Below are 27,996 nucleotides of genomic sequence, written 5' to 3' on the forward strand. Positions count from 1 at the left end.
GGGAGAATTTTGATATGTAGATAGGTCTTACATAATATGCTTGCTATAGACATAGATAGTTGTAGATATTAAGAAATATATAGATTAAGTAAAGAAAAAAAGTAAGTCAAGTAGTCTATTTTTTGACGCAGAAGTAAAACTCGATTTTCGTATTATTAAATGAATAGAGAAAAATATATATAAATTCAAGAATCACAATTTAGAAATTTCCGTGTTCACTTAACCCAAAACACTGAATCTAGGGTAGGAAATTATATAAAAAATGATAACCTAACTCCTATTATATATCCTATAACTCGAATAAAATACAATAATATTCTATGACTATGTTATTTAATTTAATATTTATAAGGCATTGTGTCCTATTATATTGATTTATTACGAAAATCCTTGAACATTTTGAATTTTTCGGTTCTTAGTTAAATAAAAAAAAATACAATAAATAAATTAAAAATGGATTTGTTATTTATAATCTGACACAAAACCAATGTATTACGAAGAATAAAATGTATTCAGGACATTAAATGACACATATACGCATTTATTCAGTATAATAATTTAATATTAGGTAGGGCTTCTTCAGATGTACAAAAAATATATTAATTATTTAACATGTCCATTATTATGCACGTACAATATAAAGTACATATTATTTAAATGAAAAATAAATAATCTAATCTCAAAAATTACTGGTTGGTACTGAAAAAGATCTTTTTAAATTTATCGATGCAGGTAAAACCAACGTATGTAACTAGTTTGATATTTAATCAATATCCATACATTTTAAACTCCGTAATTATTATTTAAATGCAAGCCTATACACGATTTACACATCAGTCATCAAAATATACTTGTCATAGCTGCGTTATATACATTTTCGTACTTATTACTATGACCTTAAGAGTTATAGTCGATTGCTACGCGAAGCGTATAGCTGACTAACCAGTTTTGATATTTTTCGTAAGAATATTAATCAAAGGAATTAAAAGGAAAATAAATTCATTAAACATCAATATTTTCTTTTTTTACGTACAAAATTATGTAAAAGTAAAAAAAAATGTTTTTTCGATAGAAATCGCCTCGCGTAGAAATACACTAAAACATATTTTTTGTATTACATTTTATATTATTCGTGTAAAAGCATCTATACTGTGTTTAAAATATTAAAGTAAGTATACAATTTTTATTGCATGAGAAATAATATTAGTTGCCTAGGAAGTTAATTTTAATACTAGATCAGAAACACTGTGATGTGATAGGTAACCTAGGGAATAAAAAAATATAGTTGTTCGAAATAAAACAGACTATATATATTATTAGAATAATAACGTATTTCATGTATATAGTAAAATAATAAAATAAAAATTATGCTATGTCATGATTTAAAAAAAAATGCTAATTTTATTATGGTAAGATTCTAGAAATAATTCAAATGTTGGCATGAATTTTTTTATCGTTATAAAATATATATAACTCATATTTGATATAGTTTGGGCTTACTCAGTTTTCCTACCATTACAAAAACAATTAGTTACGTATATTGGTAGTTATTTCAAAATTCAACTATCTAAAAGAAAGAAGCATTTCATACAAGTCAAATAACAAAAAAATATCACTTTTTAAAGGGTTGAATAAAAATGATAAAAAAGCTCATTGATATTTTGGGTAGTTCTATTTTTCCCTCTAAACGTGCAAGCCCAAACCAATTTGCGTTTGTATAAAAAACCAACCAACAAATAAACATCAAACTATCACACAAAAATATTATTCCGAAACAAAAGCCGTCTATTTTCAAAAATACTCGTAATCCGCTAGAGTTCCTCAACGGAGCGAACACACGTGCGTCCGCTTCGAGCGCTGGACGCGTACTGACCGTTTGTATGAAGTTTATCACGTTATATGATACTAGTGGCGCCATCTAGTCGTCTATACTGATATTAACATATTTACGAGGCAACAGTTTTTACATATACACACTGTGAGTATCATACGAAGCGCGCTTGAGCAATACCGTCTCTATTTACACTTACATTCGTTATTTACACTGGTTGTGGTTCCGTGGCCTGAAATTGAAATGTCTCAATTAGATTATTATAAGTGGGGTAGAAATCAATTTTGATATCAGTAAAAACATTACATTGACAATGATTTTTTTTTTTAATTTCTATGCAATTTTGGTTAAACAGAGGATGCGTGTTCTTTATTTGAACGTTTGAAATTGTATTAGTGTACTACATAACTATATAATTGTCGTGTATGTGTGTATTCGTGAGTGTTTTTTCGTCACTATGTAACGTTTAAAACATGTTATTGCTTCGGTGTGCACTGTGCATACCTTTCGTATGTGTTGAGCTCTCCCATCGAAATTTACTTGTGTGTGTGTGTGCCGTGCTCTCTCACCATAATGTACTTGTCTACTTGTGTCTTTGTGTCGCACTCCTCTACCACAATATACAGTAGGCGCTCGATAATCCGGCGCTCGCCAATCCGGCACGCTCGGTAATCCGGCACTTCGGGACTCAGACAGTCCGCTCTATAATCCGGCATTTCACATAGCTGAACGCCGGACTACTGAACGAAAACGTCACAAATGATGAACCTAATATGTAATTTTAATACATAATTAATTAATATTTTAATTAATTTATGTAATTTTTTTTTTATAATATATTCAACTTACTATTTTAAATATGAAGTCTTATTTACTATACTAATTCGATAATCCGGCATTTCCGACAATCCGGCATAGAGGAAAAATTGCCGGTGCCAGATTAGCAAGCGCCTACTGTACTTATCTACTTGTGTATGTTCACTCACCGGTCCCGGTCCGGTGTGTGTGTCGCGCTATCATACCACATTGCGCATGTGTGTCACGCTCTCCCACCGCAGCGCACGTGTGTGTGTGTGCCGCGCTCTCCTACCACAATGTACGTGTCTACTTGTGTGTGTGTGTACGTGTGTGTGTACTCACCGATCCCGCTCGTGGTGTCCAAGCGTGACAAGCGCGGAGGCCACAGCGAGCCCGCCCAGCGGCGGCGCGCGGCCCGTGCCGCCGGTCGGCAAGCGCACCAGCAGTGACAGTACTGCGGCGCGGCCCCAGCGGCACGGCTCTAGTGCTACTGGGGCTGGGACACCGCCGCCTGTACACAACATTATATCTCACTAGACATACACACGCAAACATTAATAAAGAGTTTAGTAGTTCTAAATTTAAAACTTATATAAAAAAATGTACTAGTTCAGAGAGCCTATTACAGTATTAAGGAATATATGGACGATAAAAACCCATGGAGGGTTGTCGCGTAAAAACCACAGGACAGTTCTTTGGCATAATACTATAATATATGATGTTACATAATATGTAATTTGTAAAATTAAATTGTAAAACTGACATGATTAAAAAGAGCAACTATGGAGTTTCTTGCCGGTTCTTCTCCGTAGATACTGCTTTCCGAATCCTAATGACGTTTCAAAAGTGCTTCTAGAAGAAGTCTAATTGAATAAATAAATGTTTGAGTTTGAGTTAGAGTTTTGATTTTGAAACAATATGATACACACATTGAATACCACATACACACAATATGACATTTACACAACATTATAACAAGGTTGATTATGTGGAAATAGATAAAACTCCAGCGCCACTGGAGCGGAGACACCGCTGCCTGTACACAACATTATACTTTGGGTAACATACATAGGCACAATTCGATATACACACGACATAATAACAAGTAGGAAGGTTGAGTAAATTATAAAAGAAATCTATATATATAAAACTCAAAGGTGACTGATATAGTGATCTATCAACGCACAGCCCAAACCACTGGACGTATCGGGCTGAAATTTGGCATGCAGGTAGATGTTAGGACGTAGGCATCCGCTAAGAAAGGATTTCCCGAAATTCTTACAAGAACGGGGAAAAACGGGGATGCACGTACAAAGTCGTGGGCGGAAGCTAGTATTAAATAAAGAATCAACACAATATACGTAACCGATTAAGATAACACAGAAAGTGCAAAAAGTAACGAAAAGTTTAAGAAACAACACGATATACGTAGCTGATTTAAATTAAATAACAACATGTTTAACACACTTTTTTCAGCAGGTTAACAAAACGTGCTTGTGCGTTGCAATCTCATTAGAAATTTTTATGTGAGTATAGCTAGCTATCTATATTTAAAAACATAAACGTTAATGACATAAAAATTAAATTAGCACATATAATCGAAACAGTAAGAAATACTAACCAGCCCCTCCCCTTTCGAGCTCGACACACACTTGGCTGAATGGCCGAGAGGCCATTTGCTCCATTTCGACAAATAGCCGCTGTCTTCTTCTGTATAAGTCGTATTTCTGAAAATTAGAAGAAATCAATTTGTTAGATTCATGGATTATTTTGATACATACTGAATCTACCAATAAAAAAAAAACAAACATCTACTATATAAAAATAAGTCGGGTTTTCCTTCCTGACGCTATAACTCCAGAACGCACGAACCGATTTCCACGGTTTTGCATTCGTTGGAAAGGTCTCGGGCTCCGTGAGGTTTATAGCAAAGAAAAGGTGTGTCTGGTGGCGAAACGGAGTTCGCCCGGTTTGCTAGTCGTACATAAAAATGTCATGTTATCAATAATTTAACATGGATGACTTTTAATTTCTATATTAATTTCTGTGCTTGAAATAAAGAATTTCCTATTTGCTTTTAAAATAAAGTAAACTTTTTTTAAATACTATACACAGATCGCTGTGTCTGGAATCAATATTTTTAATTTTGCCAAAGAAAAAAACACAAAATCCACGCACCTGCTTAATCTTCCACAGTGCAGCCGCAACGAGCAGTAGCAATAGAAAGCACGAGGAGAAAGTAATGAAGAACTGCTGCAGATTCAACTTAGGGTACTGCGAGAACGATATTTGTATCCACAGTGGGGGTCTAAAGTCGTACACGTACACGAAGAACGTGGTCAGTGTGACGTTGTCCTCTACGCCGAAAGCGTGCTCCGATTTCGCGAATCTGTATTGGAACGGTCTGCGACTGATTATTTTTTGTTGTTTGTGAAGATTGGGGGCATTTTGGATCAATTTGAGAAAGGTTAGGGGTGTTTTTTAAGTGAGTAAGGGACGTTTTAGAACAATTTTATCGGGATAATAGGCGATTTATAACATTTAAATGCGATTTAAGAGCATTTTGGAATATATTGGTGTGGGTACAAGGCATTTTTGGATCATTTTAATGCAGTGGAGATTGTTAAAGACACTTAAAGGGCATATGAAATACAATTAATTATGTATATCAGTTTAAGAGAATAATATTAGTATACATAGCGGCGGTCTAAAGTCGTACACGTACACGAAGAACGTGGTCAGTGTGACGTTGTCCTCTACGCCGAAAGCGTGCTCCGATTTCGCAAATATGTATTGGAACGGTCTGCGACTGATTATTTTTTGTTGTTTGTAAAGGTGAAAATACCCCTCGTATTTTGGATCAATATAATGCGGGTTGAAGGCTAGTTTGAATATTATAATACGGTATTAATACAGGTTAGGGGTGTCTTAACATTTCTAAGTGAAAAGGGGGCGTTTTGGACCCTTTAATGTGGGTTAAGGGCATTAGAGAATATTTTAATAGAAGGCCAAGGCTTTCTGACAAGTTTATATACCGCGGGGTATAAATATTATGTATCATGCATAAATATTTGCTAACGATACGAAACGGTAACTGTATCATCATTTAATTCGGATTTGGGAAGGAAGAGGAAATTATTTAAGACCGCTTACAGGAGATATAAAATAAAGGATTCTGCAGGATCATGCATTTTTATCTAAAGTTGGTAAAGTAAAAATACATTTTGGTGTGTATTTGCGTGTTCGTGATGTACACATTTGCTCTTAAGGTATTAAATTTTCGTCTAAAGTTGTAGTAGAATGTAACTTTAAATGTTTTTGAAATTCACTTGTTTCGTATTTCCCATAAATCGAGCATGGTTGGGTAGAGTGCGTGTGTATATATAAATTTTTACGTTTGTATGTGTGAGCACTCACTTGTATCTAAAATTAGTGCAGTTAACATCACTGAACAGCGTCCGTTCCGCTGGATCGGCACGAGTTCGCACGGTGAGATTCATCCGCGCGTGCGCAGAGCATGTTATACTGAAATCCGCGTCCACATCCGGTTTGACCGGCGCGTTCCGGAAGTTGATGGCTGATAAGTGACGATCCTCCTTTTTGGACAGGTTGAACGTGAACTGGTAGTCCACGGCGAGATCGTCTGTCAATACATACATTAATTCATTGTTTGCTGTTTTTTTGATAATCGTGTTATTTAAAAAAATTAAGATTTTAACGGTTTTTGAAAGGTTGATAATATAATAACGAATAAATCGCGTTTATGATCCGTTAAAATCTTTAATTTATAAACGTTACATACTCGCGTAAAATCAAACACTAGAAAATAATCGTGTTGATATTAATGAAATAGGTATCAAAAATCTAAAGCTGCGAAAGTCATGTCACCTTATTTTCATCAGTACACGTTAAAAAGGTTTTTTCTTTCTAATTTTAAATAGTTGTCAAAATATTACATAACTATTTTTAAACATATTCAAAACGGCCCACCAAAAGCCACAAATTTTCTTCTACCCAAAAACTTTTTTTTTACTCCAAAAATAAAATCCCCACATACAATAGCACCCCTTGTTGTACAGGTCCGCGTGGTAGTGGTTGGTGTTGTCGCACTTATCGCAGCGATCACCCGCCAGCCCCTTGGTGCTGCAGTAGCACCGACCCGTATCCGCTGCGCACGATACAGCTTGCGCGTTGCACTCGCACGCTAGAACAGAATAATAAACATAATTTAACATTTTATGATAATATGTAACTCAGGCCCCGGAACCACAGACACAATAGAAAATCTATTGTGTCGTGGACCGATCGGGCCGCTTGGGGCTCAATGGGTTAACATAATAAATAGGACATGAACTTCATGTGTTAATTCTTTTGAATAACAGCTATGATGTCACAATATTGATTTGTATTGACAACTAGCGGTCCGCCCCGGCTTCGCCCGTGGTACATGTTTATGTTTTCTCTACCTAAGAACCATCCTCGTACTTCAAGGAATATAATAAAAAAAGAATTGTCGAAATCGGTTCAGCCGTTCTCGAGTTATGCGCTTACCAACACATTTTGCGATTCATTTTTATATATAAGAAGAAGATTATATGTTGATTGTTTATTTGTGATGAGGAAATAAGTGAAAATAAATAAATGTATTAATATGACGTTTAGTATCAACGATAAGAATGGCTTACGCCATTCTTAGTTAGATAACATAGTAGTTTGCTCTTATATCAGTTCTGTTTAAACACACACACGTATTATTCACACTCGCCACGCTGCCGCCCTTACACGTGCATACATACACACACACGCGCGTTCTTTCGTGCGTAATGCGTGACTGGGCGCGTGTGTACACCACACCCTGGACACTCCATACAAAATTATCATTTTGATAGTCACACTGTAGAGAGTGCAAATGTGTGTGTTAACGCTTTAGGGTTCGCACATTAATTGTGACTAGCGTAAAGAAATTCGCGTTTTTCTGATGAAATACATCCGTAAACAGCACAATATATAACCATTTTCTACGAAAAACGATAATCACAAATCCAAAATAATAAAATTACTTTAAGTCAATTTGATTAATGTTGTCAATCTTCGTTGCGTATCGTCTTTACGTAAAAATGCGGGCCATCAGCGTGATCGTGAGGGGTGAGGTAAGTGTTTAATTTTGGCGGGAGGCGGAGAGTGTCCATTCTGTAGCGTTTAGCTACTATTATGTATTCTGTGGTGTACACAGCACATGCCCACGTACACACACACACACGCTACTCACGCTGGCACGCGTCGCCCTTGCACGTATACACACACACACGCTACTCACGCTGGCACGCGTCGCCCTTGCACGTACACACACACACACACACACGCTACTCACGCTGGCACGCGTCGCCCTTGCACGACACACACACACACGCTACTCACGCTGGCACGCGTCGCCCTTGCACGTACACACACACACACACACGCTACTCACGCTGGCACGCGTCGCCCTTGCACGTACACACACACACACACACGCTACTCACGCTGGCACGCGTCGCCCTTGCACGACACACACACACACGCTACTCACGCTGGCACGCGTCGCCCTTGCACGACACACACACACACGCTACTCACGCTGGCACGCGTCGCCCTTGCACGTACACACACACACACACACGCTACTCACGCTGGCACGCGTCGCCCTTGCACGACACACACACACACGCTACTCACGCTGGCACGCGTCGCCCTTGCACGTACACACACACACACACACGCTACTCACGCTGGCACGCGCCCCCGTTGAGCGGCGAGCCCCAGTGCGCGGGCGCGCACGTGTCGCAGTGCGGGCCCAGCGCGCGCGCGGCGCACGTACATACACACACACGCTACTCACGCTGGCACGCGCCCCCGTTGAGCGGCGAGCCCCAGTGCGCGGGCGCGCACGTGTCGCAGTGCGGGCCCTGCGCGCGCGCGGCGCACGTACATACACACACACGCTACTCACGCTGGCACGCGCCCCCGTTGAGCGGCGAGCCCCAGTGCGCGGGCGCGCACGTGTCGCAGTGCGGGCCCAGCGCGCGCGCGGCGCACGTACATACACACACACGCTACTCACGCTGGCACGCGCCCCCGTTGAGCGGCGAGCCCCAGTGCGCGGGCGCGCACGTGTCGCAGTGCGGGCCCAGCGCGCGCGCGGCGCACGTACATACACACACACGCTACTCACGCTGGCACGCGCCCCCGTTGAGCGGCGAGCCCCAGTGCGCGGGCGCGCACGTGTCGCAGTGCGGGCCCAGCGCGCGCGCGGCGCACGGCTGCACGCAGCGCGCCGCGCCGTCGCACACCGCGTGCCCGTTGCACTGGCACAACGGGCAGCGCGTGAAGTGCCATCTGTGAGAGAAAACTATCGATAACTCGAAGGACCAATTTGTTAATATCATACAATTTGAAAAATAAAATAGAATATTGTTAATTGGTAATAAATTATAAACCTCGTAGCGTACATTAAAAATGTTGCAAGTACATATGCAGTATCTGCATTTGCAGATATTTTAGCGGGTACCCGCATTCGTGCTCTATCGAGCGTCAATGATCACCTCCCACCGGAGCCACATGATGCACCTGCTGTGGTTCACCCTAGTTTCATTTTTCTTTGTCAAGTACCACGCATGACGTCACGCCGTTCAAGTATCCCTAGTGACGTCAGCATCGCCCCGGCCGCACGCCAGTCGCGCACTCACCGTCGGTGCGGGCACACGTGCGGGTGGTGCGGGCGGCGCTCCCCGCCCGGCAGGCACGCGCCCCGCCCGCCCCCCGCGCCGTCATCACACCAGCCGCACGCGGGCTCCGCGCGGCAAGATGCACAGGATAAGTGCGCGCCGCAACCGCCAGCATGCGCTCCGGATGTCGCGGTTGCGGCGCCGCAACCGTTGGTTGACCAGGCGCGGCAACCGCCGAGCGGGAACGACGCGCCGTATGCGTTCTGTGAAACAGTTATAATATACGATTACAAGAAATGCAATAAATAATTTTTAATATAAAATAGTGACAAGAATTTTTTATTTATATATTTATTTATTTGATGATTTGCCAACAGATGTACATATTATATTTATAATATATTTTGAGTATGTGACATAGTTGGCATGCATAGCAAGATGTAGATACAATTACAGACAAATACAACATGCATTTTTGAGTTGTTTTAAATTATAGTTTAGAATTAAGATTATAAAAAGAAAAACCCGACTGCTAATGCATGTAGCCAATGTCACTAGCACAATAATTCTGATGATTATACGTCAAAATCCGTCCAAAAGTTTGTCTATAGAGCATGCAAAAGAAACATTAACTCAATAAACATAACGTTCCATTAACAGTCGAGTAAAAACCCAATTTAAAGTACCTAAAATATTAAAAAATTAATAAAAGATACCTAAAAAATTTTGCTCTATCAACGACCAAAAAACTACAAAAAAAACATATAACTTATACCAAAAATTTAAACACCCACCTTATCGACACACCGTCCAGTGGACGCGCACCATATACACTCTTCGGCGGTACAATTAGCACACGTAGTTAGCGTTGCGCACGCAGCATTACATCCCCCTCCCGCACTTGCGACGCTCCTGAGAGACATGAAAACAAAACATAACCGAACGTACCGAATAAAAAAAAACAGTTTACATAATACACTAGCTGACATAACTTCGTCGAAATATTCTTTCGCATTTTTTGCAAAATTTTATAATGATGCTGAAATTAACATAACAAAAATTGGAATTCGAACCAGAAGGTCTTGAGATCGTTCAAAGAATCAATAAAATTTATATATAAAACGGGAAAGTAAAATCAATTACAATAATTTAAATAATTTCCATATACAACAAGCTATAAATCCGGCTCGAAGGACCAAATTTCATATTAAGTTAATAAAGTTAACAAATTACCTTATATCAGTCGTAGTGTTAGCGGGGCGACATTTTACCGAGTCGTAATCCCAGTAACATGCACGCTGGCTCAGCTCTTCTGTACCCTGTTTAAAATATACATTTTTTACTTCTGAATACCGAAATGTCAATTATTGTTGTCAGAAAATGTTGTTTGAAAGAGTCTTAAGAAATTGTAAGGCTGAAGTTTTAACTTTTATTGCTTGTTACAAAATTTATGCGATTATATTTTTGATTTAGTGACAACAAATAGGTAAAAAATATATGCGATTGTTTTTTATCAAGCATTACACATATTAATGTGACAAAAACAGTAATTCTACCTACTGAATATACACCGATGGAATCAAAACTCAACACATCGCATTATTATCAATGAAAATTCATGTGAGATTTTTTCACCTTAATGACGTCATTATCTTACTAAACATGTCTTGAAATAAAGCTTTTGCAGGATGACTGTAAAGCACTCACATGCGGATGTCTATGTAGGTGCGCATGACACGCCGCGCACGAGTGGTACCGCCCGCACACCTCCCCCCCCACCCCGCTCGGACCGCACTCCTCTACCGTGACGGCCATCTGTGAAATTATTGTATAATTCGTTACTTTAGGTAGATTAGATGAAGGTTTGTGTGTGTGTGAAAGTGTTGAAGTGGTGTGTTAGTGTTTTTTTGAAGTTCTTTAGGCGTGTCAAGATTAAAATTTTAAGGTCAAGTCATGGAAATACCATTACGTCATTGAGTAAGTATCTTTGAATCTTTCCAAAGAAGTTTCACTTCTGACACGTGTGCTCGGCTCTCTTTTATGTGTGTGTGAAAGTGTTTAAGTGGTGGAAGCCAGAGTTAGTTTTAGGTGTTATATTTGTTTTCTTTTTGTTATAAAATCGAAATAAAGTGTTGGCAGGCCATGTGAAATCTCGTAGTGTAGCCTCCTGTGGAAAGAATGGTAATTTAATCACATCAGAGGTAGTGCGTCGAGTGTAATGTGTAATGTACGCCATGTTATCTATGAATCGTACATTTACATGCACTTAAACTATCTTACCTATTTTTTGTGGTCTAACAGCAATGACGTCACTACGCAGGTCTAAGCACATTATTCTTGAAACGCATTGGACCTCGCATCACAAATCTTACAACATCATTAATTGTTCTATCACTCGTTCTTGGCACTCTGTATGCCATGCGTCGAGTGTAACGCATGCCACTTCCCGCGTGTCACACACCCCACTTTCCGCGCAATCTTCCCCCTGCTCCCCGCATGTCACGCAACTCGCTCCCCGTCCCTTGCCCGACTCCCCGTGTCACGTGACACGCGCTGGTACCACGTGTCACGTGTCACTTGCTCACCTGGTGCTTGTGCCGTGCGCAGTGCAGCGGCGCGGGCACGCAGGCGCCGCACCACGCGCAGCCGGCCGCCGCGCACGACTCACACGACTCCCCGTGTCACATGCCACGTGTCACTTGCTCACCTGGTGCTTGTGCCGTGCGCAGTGCAGCGGCGCGGGCACGCAGGCGCCGCACCACGCGCAGCCGGCCGCCGCGCACGACTCGCACGACTCCGCCGTACTGCAGCGACGCTCATCTGCGTGCGTCAAAACTTAATTATTTTTATTTTTTTTTTTTGAAGTAAAAACTTCTTTAGCGGCGTTGAGCACTTTTTCTGTAATGGGTATAAAATCTTAAACTCGCGTCAGGACACGTGACCTGATCGAAAAAGCGTAAGACGGATGGATATCAAACATGCTCAACGTTAATAATCAAGTTTTCACTTCTGCCGGCACTCCCGGAGTGCAACCCGTCTTTTTTTTATTTGTATAAGAACATAACAATCATACATGATTTAATATAACAAAGTTCAAAAATTACTACGACCACAACATGTTCTAGTATTAAAAAAAGAAAAACAGCATATAAAAAACGTCACGCAAATGAACTAACTACTAATCTTAATCTTAAAATAATAAATAAAGCCCACATTTCATTACAAACTTAAAAAACTACATAATTTTAATTATAATAATTTTAATTATAGTTTCGCAACAAGATATTACAAAAATATAAATAAAACGTCAAAATCTGTTGCATAATTTTAAAGACCGTAAGCATACCGATACACAGACCGCGGAAAATGACTTTGTTTTATACTATGTAGCGATAGAAAGCGAAATAAAAAAGGAACATAACACAACGAGCTTTCCGCCCGCGGCTTCGTCAAAGTAGTCAAAGAATAACCCGCATAGTTCCCGATCCCGCGAATTTTTCGGGATTATCCTATCCTAAGTCTTATTAAACATATAGCTTGTAACACAACAGATTATGTTACAACATATACCATATGACACTATTATTTATTTAACAACATAATGCCTAAAAATCATTAACTTCCAATTAGCAAACATATTTTTATACAATAAATTGTGTTAAGCACATTATTTTCTTACAATTGATAAAAATACACTTACCAAAAACAGGAGGAGCGAGGCAAGCCTTCACAGAACTATCGAATGACTCTTTCCAACCAACTTCCTCGATCTGAAATAAAACACAAATTCATTAAATTATTTGTTTCATTTTAGTTTAGTTTTAGCCTAAGTACCTAACGTAATATTTCAAACTAACTTTCAATACAAAAAATAATAAAAAAATCCGTATTTTTTCATACATACAGAAACAAACTTACAGCGACACACAGAATATCCGCCGGTTTCTCCACACAAACATTTCTATATTGCGCAGTGTTTAAACACGCGGCTTCGACCGTAACATTTCAAGCCTTCTTTCAAAACAAAAAAGACAACAAAAAATCCGCATTTTTTCGTACATTCTATAAAAAAACAAACTCACAGCGACACACAAACTATCCGCCAGTTTCCACACACAAGCACGCGGCTCCGTCTATACTCGCTCCTAATTAGTTTTAAATAAAAAAAAATAACAAATAATCCGCATTTTTTCATAAATCTATACTCATATTATAAAGCTAAAGAGTTTGTTTGTTTGAACGCGCTAATCTCGGGAACTACTGGTCTGATTTGAAAAATTTCTTCGGTGTTAGATAGCACATTTATCGAGGGAGGCTATAGGCAATATATCATCTCGCTAAGACCAACAGGAGTGGAGCAATGCGGGTGAAACCACGGGGAATAGCTAGTGAAAAATAATACCAAAAAATCCGCATTTTTTCATAATTTCAATAAAAAACAAACTCACAGCGACACACAGGCTATCTGCTGGTTTCCACACACAAGCGTTTCCATATTGCGCAGTATTTAAACACGCGGCTTCGTCTGTGCGTGTCGAACATTTCTCGCCCACTGTGAAAGTTAACGCGTCGGAACGGAGACGCCCGTCGAAACTGGAAAAAAAAATATTTAAAATGTAAATGCAAAAGTATATTTTTTGTATGGTTGAGGATCAAAGGAATATCGTTTTAACTGTACGTGTATATTAGTTATTTACGACATGACACACATTATGACAATTCAGACCAAAAACAATATATTTTATGCAAAAATCCTTCTACTTAATGAACATAAACACCAAAGAAATTTTTTTGTGACTAATGATTGAAAATTAAGAACTATTTTTTGCCATTAAATTTTTTTTTATAGTAATTATTAAATATTTTTGCTCAAATAAATAATATAACTCACCCCCCATATATAATAGCTGTTCGTCTGTCTGTCTGTGGCAATAGCGTGGCCGCACTCGCCACTCTAGCGGATGACGGACCACTCGGAGCTTGTAACCATACACCACATCTGGAAAAATATTAATTAATGCATAAATAATTAAAAAAAATATTATTATAGATTATTTTGGACTTTAACAAGTGATAAAAATTATAAACTCTAGTTTGAATGAGTAGAAATAGTGTAATTCACCCCAGAAACTGTGGGAAAAACTTAACTAAACTATTGTCTTAGTCAAGATACGGTAGCTTTCTGTAACATAATTTTTTAGTTGAGCCATTACAAAATAACTTACAAAAAATTGCGAATATTCATCAGTAACCTGCTGTATGCTTAAATATTTAAATTAACATTTTCAAAAAAAAACTGGATTAGTATCAATACAATGCCAATGTTGGTAACGCCAATCCTTAGTAACTCCTTTAAAACAAATAAAAAACAAAAAAAAAAACTTACCTAACATCATACAACATAGCGGCTCCAGAGAAACACTTAGCACTAGCGGGATTAGACACCGTCGCCACTGCACTATCGTTGTGTGAATTGCCACCGAACACTAGCATTATACCTGGAAAAAAGACAAATAAATAATTTATTTTCACATAATAATTTTACAAATCTAAGGGCCCATTTTTCAATGGTTGGATAAAACTTATCCGTCTAATAAAGTATTACACGATAATATTACAATGTCACGTAAACTGTCAAATACGGGCACTAAGAATACGTTTTTAAAATGGTAGTTTTATACATTATTCGAGGAATAAGTTTTATCCAAGCATTGAAAAATCGGCCCTAAGTGATAATAAATCGATGTTAATTATAAAAGAGGGCGAAAAACAGTTGAGAAAATATCTCTTACTAACTCTTACCGTCGCGAAAGGAAAAAAGAAAAAAGTGTTACAAATAAACTCTATCTCTTTCACAAAAATGAGGCAATATAACGGATGAATATATTTATTTCTCCAAACATTATGGCCGGTTTACACGTATTAAGTTCATCAGTAGGTAACTTAATAAAAATATGTTTCTTACGTCTCTTTTTAAGAAAGGAAAACATATGATGGATAAAATTCATAATAAAAAACATCAATAAGCGAACATTTATTTTATTTATATTATTTAAACCATTGTTCGGTGCAATGACCACCGAACACCCTAGTCAGCAATACTAGGTATCGCGGGCGGCGTTTAACCTAAATTAGTCAGTCCACAAAACAGTATATTACCGTCCCGAAACGTAACATTTTAACATTAAACATAATATAACAATAATTAAATTAAATAATTTATTTATTTATTCAACAGAATAATTAACATATAATATAACAATTATTAACAATAGCATTAACAGTTAAACATTAGCCAGTAACAGTGTTATAATAGCAGTGATTTAAGATATTAATTAATTAGTGTAAATTTTAGTTTGATTTTACAACAAATCCCTCCAACACTAGCAACGTAGCCCACCACTGGGTGTATCGCCCTACATTTTCAGTAGTAGTACTTAGTATCAACTTAAAATCGGGTCGAAAATGATTCAACCTAATGGACACTAATTTATAATCCATTTGAACATACATTTAACAAAGAAATCCCCACAAAAATAAAATAAAAAAACAAACATTACCTGGCGACACAAAAACAGCGGAATGCAGATATCTCGGCGTAGGCGCATTCGGTAATGGCCGCCATATTCGCGTCTCTATTTCATACTCGTATAGAGACGCTGATGGCGCCTGTAAAATAATATTAAATTCTTATTTATTATGGTAATAATATCATCATTGTGATTGGATTTTTCGATAAAATTAAACTTGCATAACAGATTGGTACGAGCTAAACTAAAAATCTAAATACATTTTAATCACGAAATGTACATGTACATTGCAGTAACTTTAATTTTTATGGAAAAAAACATACATTCACAATATGCTGATTCTTCTTTGAAACTTTTCGTTTTGTAAACTATAGAAAAAAAACTAAAGCCTTATTTTGGCAGCAACTGTATGGCATTGAATTTTAGAAAACATTTGAATTCTTTATCAAATTAAACCGATTTTTTTTTTCATAATTTTATTAATGTATCCAATATCACTCTACCATAATCATATTTCGTTAATATTTATTTTCCATAATCTCCTATTGAACTCACAATAAATATTCTAACAAAAAATCTAAAAAAAAAAATTTTTTTTTTCAAAAAAAGTACAAAAAATCACCTGCGTAGCCTCCGACTCGGACACAAGACCAGCATGTACATACACCCTTTTGGAAAGCGGGTCAAAAACGGCCGTGTGACCAAACCCGGCCCGCGCCGGCCAACCCCTCGTTTGGGACACTGACCACACCCCCTCGTCTATGTAGAACTCCTAAAACAAGTAAATAATTAATAATAACTAGGTTTCCGCCCGCGGCTTCGCCCGCGCAGTCAAAGAAAAACCCGCATAGTTCCCGTTCCCGTGGGATTTCCGGGATTGCGTCATTTTCCCGGGATAAAAAGTAGCCTGTCCTTTCTCGGGTATCAAAATATCTCCATACCAAATTTAATGAAAATTGATTCAGTAGTTTAGGCGTGATTGAGTAACAGACCGACAGACAGAGTTACTTTCGCATTTATAGTATTACTAGCAATGCCCTGCGGTTTCACTCGCATAGATAGCGATATCGTTACAGTGAAAAGTCTACTATAGGTCGGACTATAGGTTTAATTTTTAATCACATGAAAATCACCTTTACCCCGTCCCGCACTACGGCCTTTTTTTTTGTTTTAGTGGGGAAATCTTTCATAGATACCCACGGCCTCCGGGGGAGGGGCCGTGGGTTATGACGGATTCCTACCGACCAAAACCCCACTGTGTTCCGTCGAGCCGCTTTAATGATGGGGCCGCGGGTATTTGTTAGAATTCTTCCGCGGCTCGAACAGTATACCTACTATTTTCTGTAGATTGACACTTTTAAAAATTCGTTATATCTTTTGAATGGAATATCCAATTCTTTTCATTTAAAAAGTATTTTGCTGGTATTGAAACAGTCTATAATAAAACATCATTTAATGGGATAAGGATTAATATATGTGTATGGATAACATGGTTTGATTACTGTCGGCACTTCTATTTACTTTGAAAACGTAAAAAAGTTGTTGTAGTAACATAACTACTGAAGATGGACATATGGTATCGCGGACTTTCTTGTAGATATTGATCCATTCTATAATACCGTAGAACATTTTTTTGTTCTATCTTCAATAGATTCTGCAGCGCACGCGATGACAGAAGTTTTATTGAGGATTTTTTTACACCTTGGGTTACATTATTGCATTTTTGGTAAGGATCTCTATTTTTTTTGAAAATGCAATATAGCCTATGTTGCTCAGTAAAGATGCAGCTTTCTAATGGTGAAAGAATTTTTGAAATCGGTCCAGTAGTTTTTGCGTGAAAACCATACATACATACATACATACATACATACATACATACTTACAAACTTTTCCTCTTTATAATATTAGTATAGATAGTATGGATTATATTAATACTTCGATACATGTGGCTCATGGACAAACCCACAACGGAAGCTATAATTTTTATAGCTGATATAACTGCTACAATACTCCTGAGTTTTTTCAAAATATGTTCAGTAGTTTATGCGTGATTTAGTAACTAAGCTCTCGGAATTTTGTGCAGATTTTGTTACAATCAAACTTAAAGTATAGTTATTTGAAAAATATCGTTTAATTATGATTTTTTGCATTACAAATCAAAACACTTTGATTTCTAAGTCAATACAATAGTAAAGTGGTTTTAATTGTTCTATTTTCAGTGTCACTTTACACATATATACTCACAAAATTTAAAATACACAGTAATATATTCACAGAATACACATTAAATAAATTAAAAAAAGACGTGTGGCACTCGGGGACTGCCGCGGTAAAGCTATTGCATGCTATGCCTTCAAGCCACACCTCCGCACCTGTCGGAGTGGGGAGCGTGAGGTTTTTTCGTTACGGAATTTCTCGATTCGGTCCCCGCGCTCAAGGCCCGCGATAGAAGCTATGCAATAGCTTAAAAATTAACAATAATCACCTGTACAAGATGCATATATCCATAGTGCGGTGAATGACCGAAGAACACCAACATCACTGGTTTCTTAGTTTTGCCCAAACGGACGAAAAGTGCTGTGTGTCCGGATAGGTGCAATCCACCTGGAATTAACAATAAAAGTATATAATTTCAGTGTGTTATAGTATATTTTTCAGCATTAATGACTCAATAGTTAAGGCATTTGATATGAAACAAAAGTTCGAAAATTGGTCGAGAAATTAAACTTTACCTGCATCTATATTACCACTGAAAAAACGATTTTTTTTTTCGTTTAAGTGTGTTGTGATACGTGAATCGTGACGTGGCGTCACGTCTATCGCTTCGATATACTTTTTTTTCTGCTTCCGGCTTTATAACTTACCTCGTATTTTACTTAAATATACTATAATGTTATCTACTACAAAAAACCAGCAGCGCATTTTTTCTTGTTCGTTTAGCTATTTACACCGTTTTTATACATTATCGTAACGTGACGCTACACGTCGCATCTTTGAGTCCGCGTTACACCTTATTTTTGTTGTTAAATTTGTACTCACAAGACAAATAACATAGGTACTCACTGTTTACATTCATACATACTGAGATTTTAAATTGTCGATTGTAATAAGTAATTAAATGCCTTAAATCTTTTTTTTTTTGGTTGCTTGGAAGAAATTGCTGTTAAGCAATAAAGCTGCCAATTGCTTCCTGTAATATCCTGCTTTTGTCAAACTTTGTGTGTGCAATAAAGAGTATATTATGTATAAATAAAATAAATAAATAAATCTTTATTTATTTTTCGTTTTTCCCCCTTTTTGTGTACGTTAACATAATATTTTACCCACTACATAAGCCCTTACCGCAATGCTTGAAGGGCGGCTGCCTGTGCGGCGAGCAGGTGGTGGGGGTCACATTACGCCACGTCACGTGCGTCACATCTATTTGCCCGCGCCACACCTCGTTCGTGACTTCGCCCCCGCGCCCTTCGACGCCGGCTAGGCCTCCGCTGTGAAGAAAAATTTGTTTTTTATCGGAAAGAGAAGAAAATATAATCATAAAAAGGACTTGGTGCTATAATTTTTGCTTTGATGTACATAAAAATACGAATACATATATATTTTTTTAATGTCATACAATCGTTTCTTACATTCTCTAAATTTTAGGTATAAGTTTATAACATATAAATATGAGTATAATCACTCAATCAAAACTGACACTGCAAACATAATTATACTCAGGTAATTTTTTACTAATACTAATAATTACTTAATCAAATGCCTGCTATTCACTTTGTAATAACTGACCAATCAAGATTGAAGTCAATTATATAATCATTAATAAATAAATCTCTCACCCTCTATCTGGTTCATCAGACGCAACTACTCCACCATAGACGATAATCTCATTGCCATAAATAATAGCAGAGTGCGCAAATCGTAGAGCTGGGATCTCGCCTTTCGCCTCCATAGCGACCCACTCACGCTTGGCTGTTTTGTATCTGTAATAATAAATATTATATTTATATGTATGTAGGATACATTGTATATAGGAATATAGGATGAGAAATTGTTAAAGAAAACTATATTTATTTATATTTATCACCGTTTTAGTGGATTACTTGAACTGTTTAATTTATTATAACATATATAAAATTATGTTATATCGAAGAAGCATTACTTATAATGTAGTACAAAAAGTATTTTTTTGTCAATTTTCAAACATTTCCTTTTCTATATTGTATTTATGGTGCACAATAAAGCGAGCAAAGCGGATTTACCGACGCACTCGACAGCCCACCGCTCACTTATAGACACTTTCCCTACTATCTACTCTTGACCCATAAACACACTTACTCCCCCCCACGCGCTATTAAGACACTTCCCCCCCACCTTTCCTAATAACACACTTAACCATCCCCCACTCGTCTATAAACACACTAACCCCCCATCGCTTTAAAAACACTTAACTACCCCCCCCAGGCGCTACTAAGACACTTCCCCCCACCTTTCCTAATAACACACTTAACCACCCCCCACTCGCCTATACACACACTTACCCCCCCCCCATCGCTTTAAAAACACTTAACTATACCCCCCATTTATCATCACACTCCCCTCCCCCGACTCACCTATACACAAACTCTGCCGGTGCGAAGGTCTCGCCACCCACGCGCAATAAATCATCCCCGTACTCAAGCAGCTGGTGTCCTGCTGCGGGCGGCGGCGGGTCTACCGGCGACTCCCCTTCGCCCCGCTCCCGCCAGCCCCACGCCCACGAAGCGAGCGAAGCGTCGCGGCTGCAGTTCAGCCCGCGGCGCGAAGGCGTGCAAGAGCAACCGTCGCGCGTGCAATGCCCGGCGCCGTATTGGGCGTTGCAATTGTCTGTAATAGAAAATTAATTTATTATACAAAAATATACATGCATCTTTCATAATATTAACGCTAAAATAAAGGGCATTATGAAAAAATGTCACTAATAATACTTCATTTATAGCACAAGTATTAACATCGTTATAAAAATTAACATTATGTAACAGGAAAATTTAAATATATATTTAACTTTATATCTATGAATTAGTGAATTAACAATAATAACATCTTATTGCTAGAATCCGTATTCCTCATGTTTTTGAGATAAAATAAAATTTTTTTTTTTTTTAACCTCCTAAGGACCAAGCTAAAAAAATCCTATTCTGCATTACCACCCATTGTTCTCATCTGAGTACATAAAAATACAACAGACCTGCCACCCAATGGTATTTTTTTGTTTTTTTTTATTATTAGAGTTAAAATTTACTTGTGGGATTTTTTATCTGTGTAAAATATAGCTTATAGAATACATTTCTGTTAAAAAACCTCGATTTATTTTGTTCCCATGTGATCACATCAGACCTAAGTGAATCCAAAAATGTTTTTATTAAAATAAGGTTTTACTTGTAGATTTTTTTATTTACTTATGTTATAACATATGAGATCATACAATAACCTCTAAAAAGTATACAAAAGAATTAAAAACAGTTTTTCTTAAATTCTAAATGTGTAAGTTTACTACATATTAGGTAATAAAATATCTAAACTATCTGAACATATGTTAAAAAAAGAAATAAAAACATTGGAAGTACAATATTAGGAACTTGAAATATCAATGAGCTAACTAAAAATCGATTTGGAAACAAATGGTGGGTCTCCTAAGTCTTCATCACTAGGAATAAAATCTCCGTCAGTCGGCTAGGAAATCGATGATATTATCGTCACGAATAACTGAAAAAATAAGGAAGATAACTGTTTATTTTGATTGCAATAGTAATTCCTGTTGACAGTTTAAATAAATTATAATCATAAAACAGGACAATTATACTCAAAATTACTGTAAAACAACAAAATAAATTATTAACTAATTAAATGTTTTATAGTCATTGACTACCAATGTCTTCAACTGAGTACAAAAAAAATGAAAATAATGTTGTAAGTAACGACCAATGTTCTCACATGATCACATAAAAATTATCCGTGAATTTAAAAAATACAATAAGAATTGTTTCGTTAAATTTAATTAAAATACGTTCCTGTACTGTTTTTACTATTTATTTTTCAATATCAAATGAAAATCAAGTGAGAGATTAATATGATAATTAACGATTTAACTTACCTCTGTTACGTTGACCAGCCATTTTAAAAACTTTAACTAAAGTATTTTAAAATTCTGTGATTGGATAACCCATTTACCTACCAAACCTAATAGTTCAATTCAGCCAATCGCGTTACACAGTGATCATAGGCAGAAAAGCGCGGTATTTTTTAAGATATTTCGAATTTTCGATTTTGTCATCGGATGAGGACGATGGTTGGTAATTTAGTTAAAACTTTTTGGTGCTTTGGGTTGTAATGGTGATGGTGTTTATGTACTTATATGAGGCCATTGGTCCTTAGGAGGTTAATTTGACTTTGTGGTAATTTAAAAAAATGCTCCATAAAAATGTAAACAATTATGTGAATAAAAAGGTTTTTTCATGATAGTTTAAGTTCATAAATCAAACACATAAATATAACATACCAGGACATAAAGGCTGATCACAAGCCACTCCTATCCAGTCAGATTCACAACGACAAATACCTTCTTCACATTCACCATGATCTGCAAAATTTACAAATGAATATATTTAACATCAAAAAATTATTATCATTTAGTTATTATCATTCAAAATCAGCCGCCCATTCGATAAAAACAAACGAAATATAACCTATATTACATCGGTTAAGAAATTGTTGAGTAAAATTGTTACAAATAAAAATGAAAATCTATCTTCTTTGTAAACCACTGCTGCAAACTGTCTGCTTCATTGATAGTAATGTAGCTGTGGAGTGCATTCCTAGTAGTCATAATAAATTGTATTATTATTACTAACATAATTTTTAAGTTATTAATTGTTACTAACAAAATGAGTCCTGGACCCTGGTTGCTTGAATAAATGAATACAATTATAATATTATGTATAGACAAAACAAATGGATGTCGTAGTAGTAAAAGAACTGATAATAATATTAAATTACAAGGCGTAGGGATGTGACGACCCCATCGCCCCCGGTTGGCATATCTACAATAGATATCCCAACCGTGCAGTCAGTCACCCCGCAGGGCACCTTGTGGCGAGGTGTCGGGGAGTAGCGACCCCGCGGGAACCGAGCGCTCCCGGGGGAGGTCCCTGTCCTCACCTCTGGACTGTCCCAGTGGCAGTTCGGAGTGAACAATGACGAGGTTCAGGATCCCCCACCTCTGGCTTGCCTTTGTTGGCCGTCCAGAGTGGAGCCGCCAGAGCTATATGCTCGGGGGTGGAAGTGTCTAATGGCGTAATAGCGGGGAAACCCGCTCCGGGCCCGCGGGCCCGCGATGGTGAAACCGGTGCCGCACCTCTCTACACCCCTAGCCGTTCAGCTGATGTTGCCCCCTTGTTGCCATTCTCGGTAACCTTTTTGGGAGCCCATCGACCGAACTGGCGAGTCACCGTCTGCCATTATTTTCAATTTTTAATATTGAAAAGGCAGACGTCCATAGTCCCCATAGAACCAATATACCAGTCCATCTAACACCCCCTTCCATAACCCAGTTTTGTTCATTTCCATTTTTCTGCAATAGTCCTACATTGGCCGCGGACTGCCCAGGGCTGTATCTCTATAGTGCAGTCATGGGCAGGCTGCGGCTGGTGTCCCACAACACATTAAATTCTCTAAAGGGCCTCTGCGTGTTGGACCTGTGTCCCCACGTAAGCCTTCCAAAGGTATCTTCCTTCTGGTGGTACCCGTGTATTATGGAGAGAGACTTAAATTACATTAGTTATATGTTGATAAAAACAAACAATTATATCAATAAATATTGATTCATTAATGTTGTTTTAAATATATTTTAATGATTTGTTGTTTTTATTAATTAAATAATTATTACATATAAGAACTTCATCATCTTGAATTTGAAAAAATGATAGTTATTAAAGAGTTTTTTTATTTAATATTATTAAAACTATCTCTTCTCCTAAAACTATCTCTTTAGGAGTCCTAATTCTACTATAAATTGCTAGCTCATCTGGTATTCAACTTAACTCAAATGCAAGTCTTTAATGTATATTAAATCCGTCTAAAATAATAAAAAGCCGATAATTCATAAAACTCACCAGAACAATTAGTGCGATGATCGTTCGACGGGCACGAATACGCTGCGTACGTGACATTAAAGCCTTCCATAGCGTACGCATCGTCTGAGAAAAAATGTATCAGCACACTGCCGGAGCGAGCTATGACTTGCCGGCTCCAACCCGACTCGCCTTCTTCGAGGACGCCACTGAAAATAGAGATTTTTACATGAAAATCTTATATATATGGATAAATTTGACTCTACTCTACTTATGTAAAGTATTAGAGACAAGTTTTTAAGTTTTAATGCATGAGAAATAAAAATCTTGCGCCTTATATGTTATGTGAATTTTAATAATATAATAATAGGCAATAGTTATATAACAGAATGCACAAGACAGTGAATTCTAATTTAAACTTAAATCTAAAAAATATTCTAAAACATTGTGATAGTATGCCTACATTGTAGATAATTCAAACGATATATGAGAATAAAATCCTTATTTTAATCTTATTAAGGTTGATGCTGAGGCAATTCAGGCAATTTTATAATGCCAACTTTGTTTATCAAAATCCATACTCCATACTAATATCATAAATGCGAAAGTAACTCTGTCTGTCTGTTACTCATTCACGCCTAAACTACTGAACCAATTTTCATGAAATTTGGTATGGAAATATTTAGATACCCGAGAAAGGACATAGGCTAAGCCGCGGGCGTAGACCTAGTGAGGAATATATTCTTATATTTACAGTGAAACAGCAGATTCAGTTCTCTATTTCTCTTGACTACTTAAATTTTCAACGGTCCTAACTCTTATATCTATAATATTCTTCAGTACTCTATAAACACTCACTCACCTAAAAACGGCCAGCAACCGTTCAGCCCTAACACTGTCCCCGTCGTACACATACATGTGGTCCCACCCGCACTCCGTCGCGAAGCTCTCGAGCCGCACCCGTATCGCGGGCGGCCCTGGCCCGAGCCACGGGGGAGATATCAGCCAGGAGCATTGTGTGCTAACGCTGTAGTTGCCAGCGCCGTCTGTTATGATGCCCGTCGGTTCTGTCAACCTGGAATGAATGAATGAATGAATAAATACTTTATTTGCACCGGAAACAAAATAATAACAAAAAACACAGACAATAGAAAAACGTACAAAAAGGCGGCGTGATGGTGTTCATGACGGTACTGGAATGTGTAGTGGACGATTATATATTATATGAATACTGGTAACATTTTGTATTAATAACATTGCTTTAGTAAAACTTTAGTAGAATGGAGGATGATACTGATATTTGATGAATTGTGTAATATGAGATGAACTGTTTGTTGCTTTATTTATTGGTTCAAAACTACAAGATTTTGCAATAACTAATAACAGTTCAATTTTAATCATTCAATATTCAACTTATATCTACCTACATTGTATTCAACAAAGTCGCTTTCCAGCATTTGTGTGTCTGTATGCTTAGATCTTTAAAATTATTATGCATCAGATTTTGATTGTATTATTATTTAATAGATAGAGTGGTTCTCGAGGAAGGTTCTAGTATATAATTTGTTAAGTTTTAGACCAAGCAGACAAAGCTGCGGGAGGAAAGCTTGTTTAATTATAAACTATCTCGACCATTTGAAAGACAAGTATCTTATAATATTATAAAGCTAAAGAGCTTGTTTGTTTGGACACACTAATCTCAGGAACTACTGGTTCGATCTAAAAAATTCTAGCCGTGGTAGATAGCCCATTTATCGAGGAAGCTATAGGCTATATATCATCTCGCTAAGACCGATAGGAGCTGCGGGAAAACCGTGGAGCACAGCTATTCATCCATATGTAATAACAACATCACTGTATCACATGACACAACAATAAGTTCCATAATTATGAATATAATCTACATTTTTAATCTGTCACACAGTATTCTATTACAGAACACTGCACAATGCCTTGCAGTGACCTTGACACTATCTGAACAATTAAACGGAACAGAGAAATAACAGATGCCCACAGATATTCATTACCATTGGAAAACTAAAATAATAAGCTGATTTGCATTTGGTGTAACTATATGTGTGAATTATGTATAAATAACACTAACGAAGTATGTGTTAAGTTTATTAATTATGAATTTCAGTTTTTAGTTTGGTAGTTTTTGTGGATGCAAATAATTACTTAAATAAAATTTATTTTAAATCTTTGAAAACTATGCAATGGTATTTGAGGTGGTTTTTAATAGATAGGGTGATTCAAGAGGAAGGTTTTAGTATATCACTAGGTTTCCACCCGCGGCTTCGCCCACACAGTCAAAACAAAAACCCGCATAGTTCCCGCTCCCGTGGGATTTCCGGGATTGCGTCATTTTCCCGGGATAAAAAGTAGCCTATGTCCTTTCTCGGGTATCAAAATATCTCCATACCCATGAAAATTGGTTCAGTAGTTTAGGCGTGATTGAGTAACAGACAGACAGACAGAGTTACTTTCGCATTTATAATATTATAGTATAATATAGTATAATAGTATATAGTATATAGTATATATAGTATGGATGATTTATTATGTTTAGACAAAGCAGACAAAGCCGCGGGCAGAAAGCTAGTATAAAATAGATTATAATACATAGATGAACAGTAAGAGATTATGTAAAATACTAATCCATGGCCTAGACTTTACAATCTAATGTATTGTGTGGTTAATATCTTCAGCAATAATCTCATTGTTTTAAATATATATTTTACTAGCTGCACCCCGCGGTTTCACCTGCGTGACTCCGCTGTTATTGGTCTTATAGCCTTCCTTGATAAATGGGCTAGACACCAAAAGAATTTTTCAAATCGGACCAGTAGTTCCTGAGATTAGTGTGGTCAAACAAACGAACAAACAACTCTTTAGCTTTATAATATTGGTATAGATTCCAATACCCAGTTTCCTGCCAATGATTGTTAATCTCTAAAGATTTGATTATGCAAGTGATTAATACCTATAAACAGTATCTTAAAAGAAAACCAATAACAATTTATATGTTGTTTATCTTCTAGTAATTTAATTATCATTCTAGTTTACTACCTCTTAATTAGTATTAACTATTAACAGACCAAAATTACATTTTTCATTTCAACATGTTGAAATATATATCAATTTAAACAAGTTTGAATATTTGTTTAATTTATGAATGCAACATATTCATCCCAACAAAAATTACGAATGAGCAAAAAATCGAGATAATTTTTGCATTAGTGAAGTCATACTTCAAATTACTCTAAAAGTGTGTCATAGGGAGATTAAAGTTGTGGACAATCTTTATTGTTAAGCCAATCAGCTGCAATGCACTACAGCTAGAATATCGAGAAAAATATAAACGATATACATTTTATATGCTATACGTAACTCACGATCTAACCTACAAAGCTGTAACGACCTTTATTTGTTCACTCAGAAGGAAATAACGAAGCCAAAGTATATAATTGGATGATCCTGTATTGATGTTTTTGCAGTCTACTTGGGCATGCTGGCTGTCAAATAAGGTCACTGAACTAGCGAAATTTTCGAGTAAACGTAAAGAAAGGTCTACGTACTTGATCTTCCCGCCGCAGTGCTGGCACTCAGGACCCTGCCAGCCCTCATTACACACGCAAGTATCATTTCTACACACACCATTTACACAGTTGTGGTCACTACACCTTGATAGAACACCATTACAAAACAATAACACTATGAGAACTGAACACAAAAAGGGCGAGAACCAAGAACATTTTCGTCTGTATTTTGATTTGAAAAGGAATAAAAACATTTGCAACGACTCTACCATCTTGATGAATGCATTTTCAACGAGTTTTGTTAACTTATTACGAATGTATAAAATAGTCGTGCGTCGTGTAGAATCCGTACGGTACTAGTTGTCAGGGTGCCCATAACACAAAACGTTAAACTCCACACATCGTCATATCTGTGAATGTTACGTTAGCTTAATTTTTTATTCAATGTTATCTTGCATATTATATTACAGATCTTTAAAATACACATAA

At 37.2% G+C, this 27,996-nt stretch overlaps 1 protein-coding gene across 1 annotated transcript; it reads right to left on the minus strand.

Moving 5' to 3' along the window:
* Positions 1 to 27,874, minus strand: dsd (attractin-like protein dsd). Its single transcript, XM_089709645.1, has 28 exons — positions 27,547 to 27,874; positions 24,831 to 25,043; positions 24,011 to 24,177; positions 22,399 to 22,479; positions 20,474 to 20,726; positions 19,700 to 19,843; positions 19,206 to 19,351; positions 18,349 to 18,467; positions 16,486 to 16,635; positions 15,894 to 16,002; positions 14,720 to 14,831; positions 14,225 to 14,332; positions 13,782 to 13,926; positions 13,034 to 13,103; positions 12,041 to 12,153; positions 11,919 to 12,008; positions 11,041 to 11,148; positions 10,567 to 10,652; positions 10,128 to 10,245; positions 9,355 to 9,596; positions 8,841 to 9,004; positions 8,397 to 8,501; positions 6,687 to 6,833; positions 6,047 to 6,272; positions 4,808 to 5,018; positions 4,251 to 4,356; positions 2,972 to 3,140; positions 1 to 2,063 (listed from the first exon to the last, which is right to left on the minus strand). The coding sequence occupies exons 1-28, from the start codon at positions 27,777 to 27,779 to the stop codon at positions 2,036 to 2,038; spliced, it is 3,963 nt and encodes a 1,320-aa protein (XP_089565771.1). The 5' UTR covers positions 27,780 to 27,874; the 3' UTR covers positions 1 to 2,035.
* Positions 27,875 to 27,996: the final 122 nt, after the last annotated feature.

The sequence above is a fragment of the Colias philodice genome, chromosome 23 (assembly GCF_061535455.1).
Source record: "Colias philodice isolate Cphi_HAF_F1 chromosome 23, ilColPhil1 Martin Lab GWU primary, whole genome shotgun sequence".
NCBI classification, from domain to species: Eukaryota; Metazoa; Arthropoda; class Insecta; order Lepidoptera; family Pieridae; genus Colias; species Colias philodice.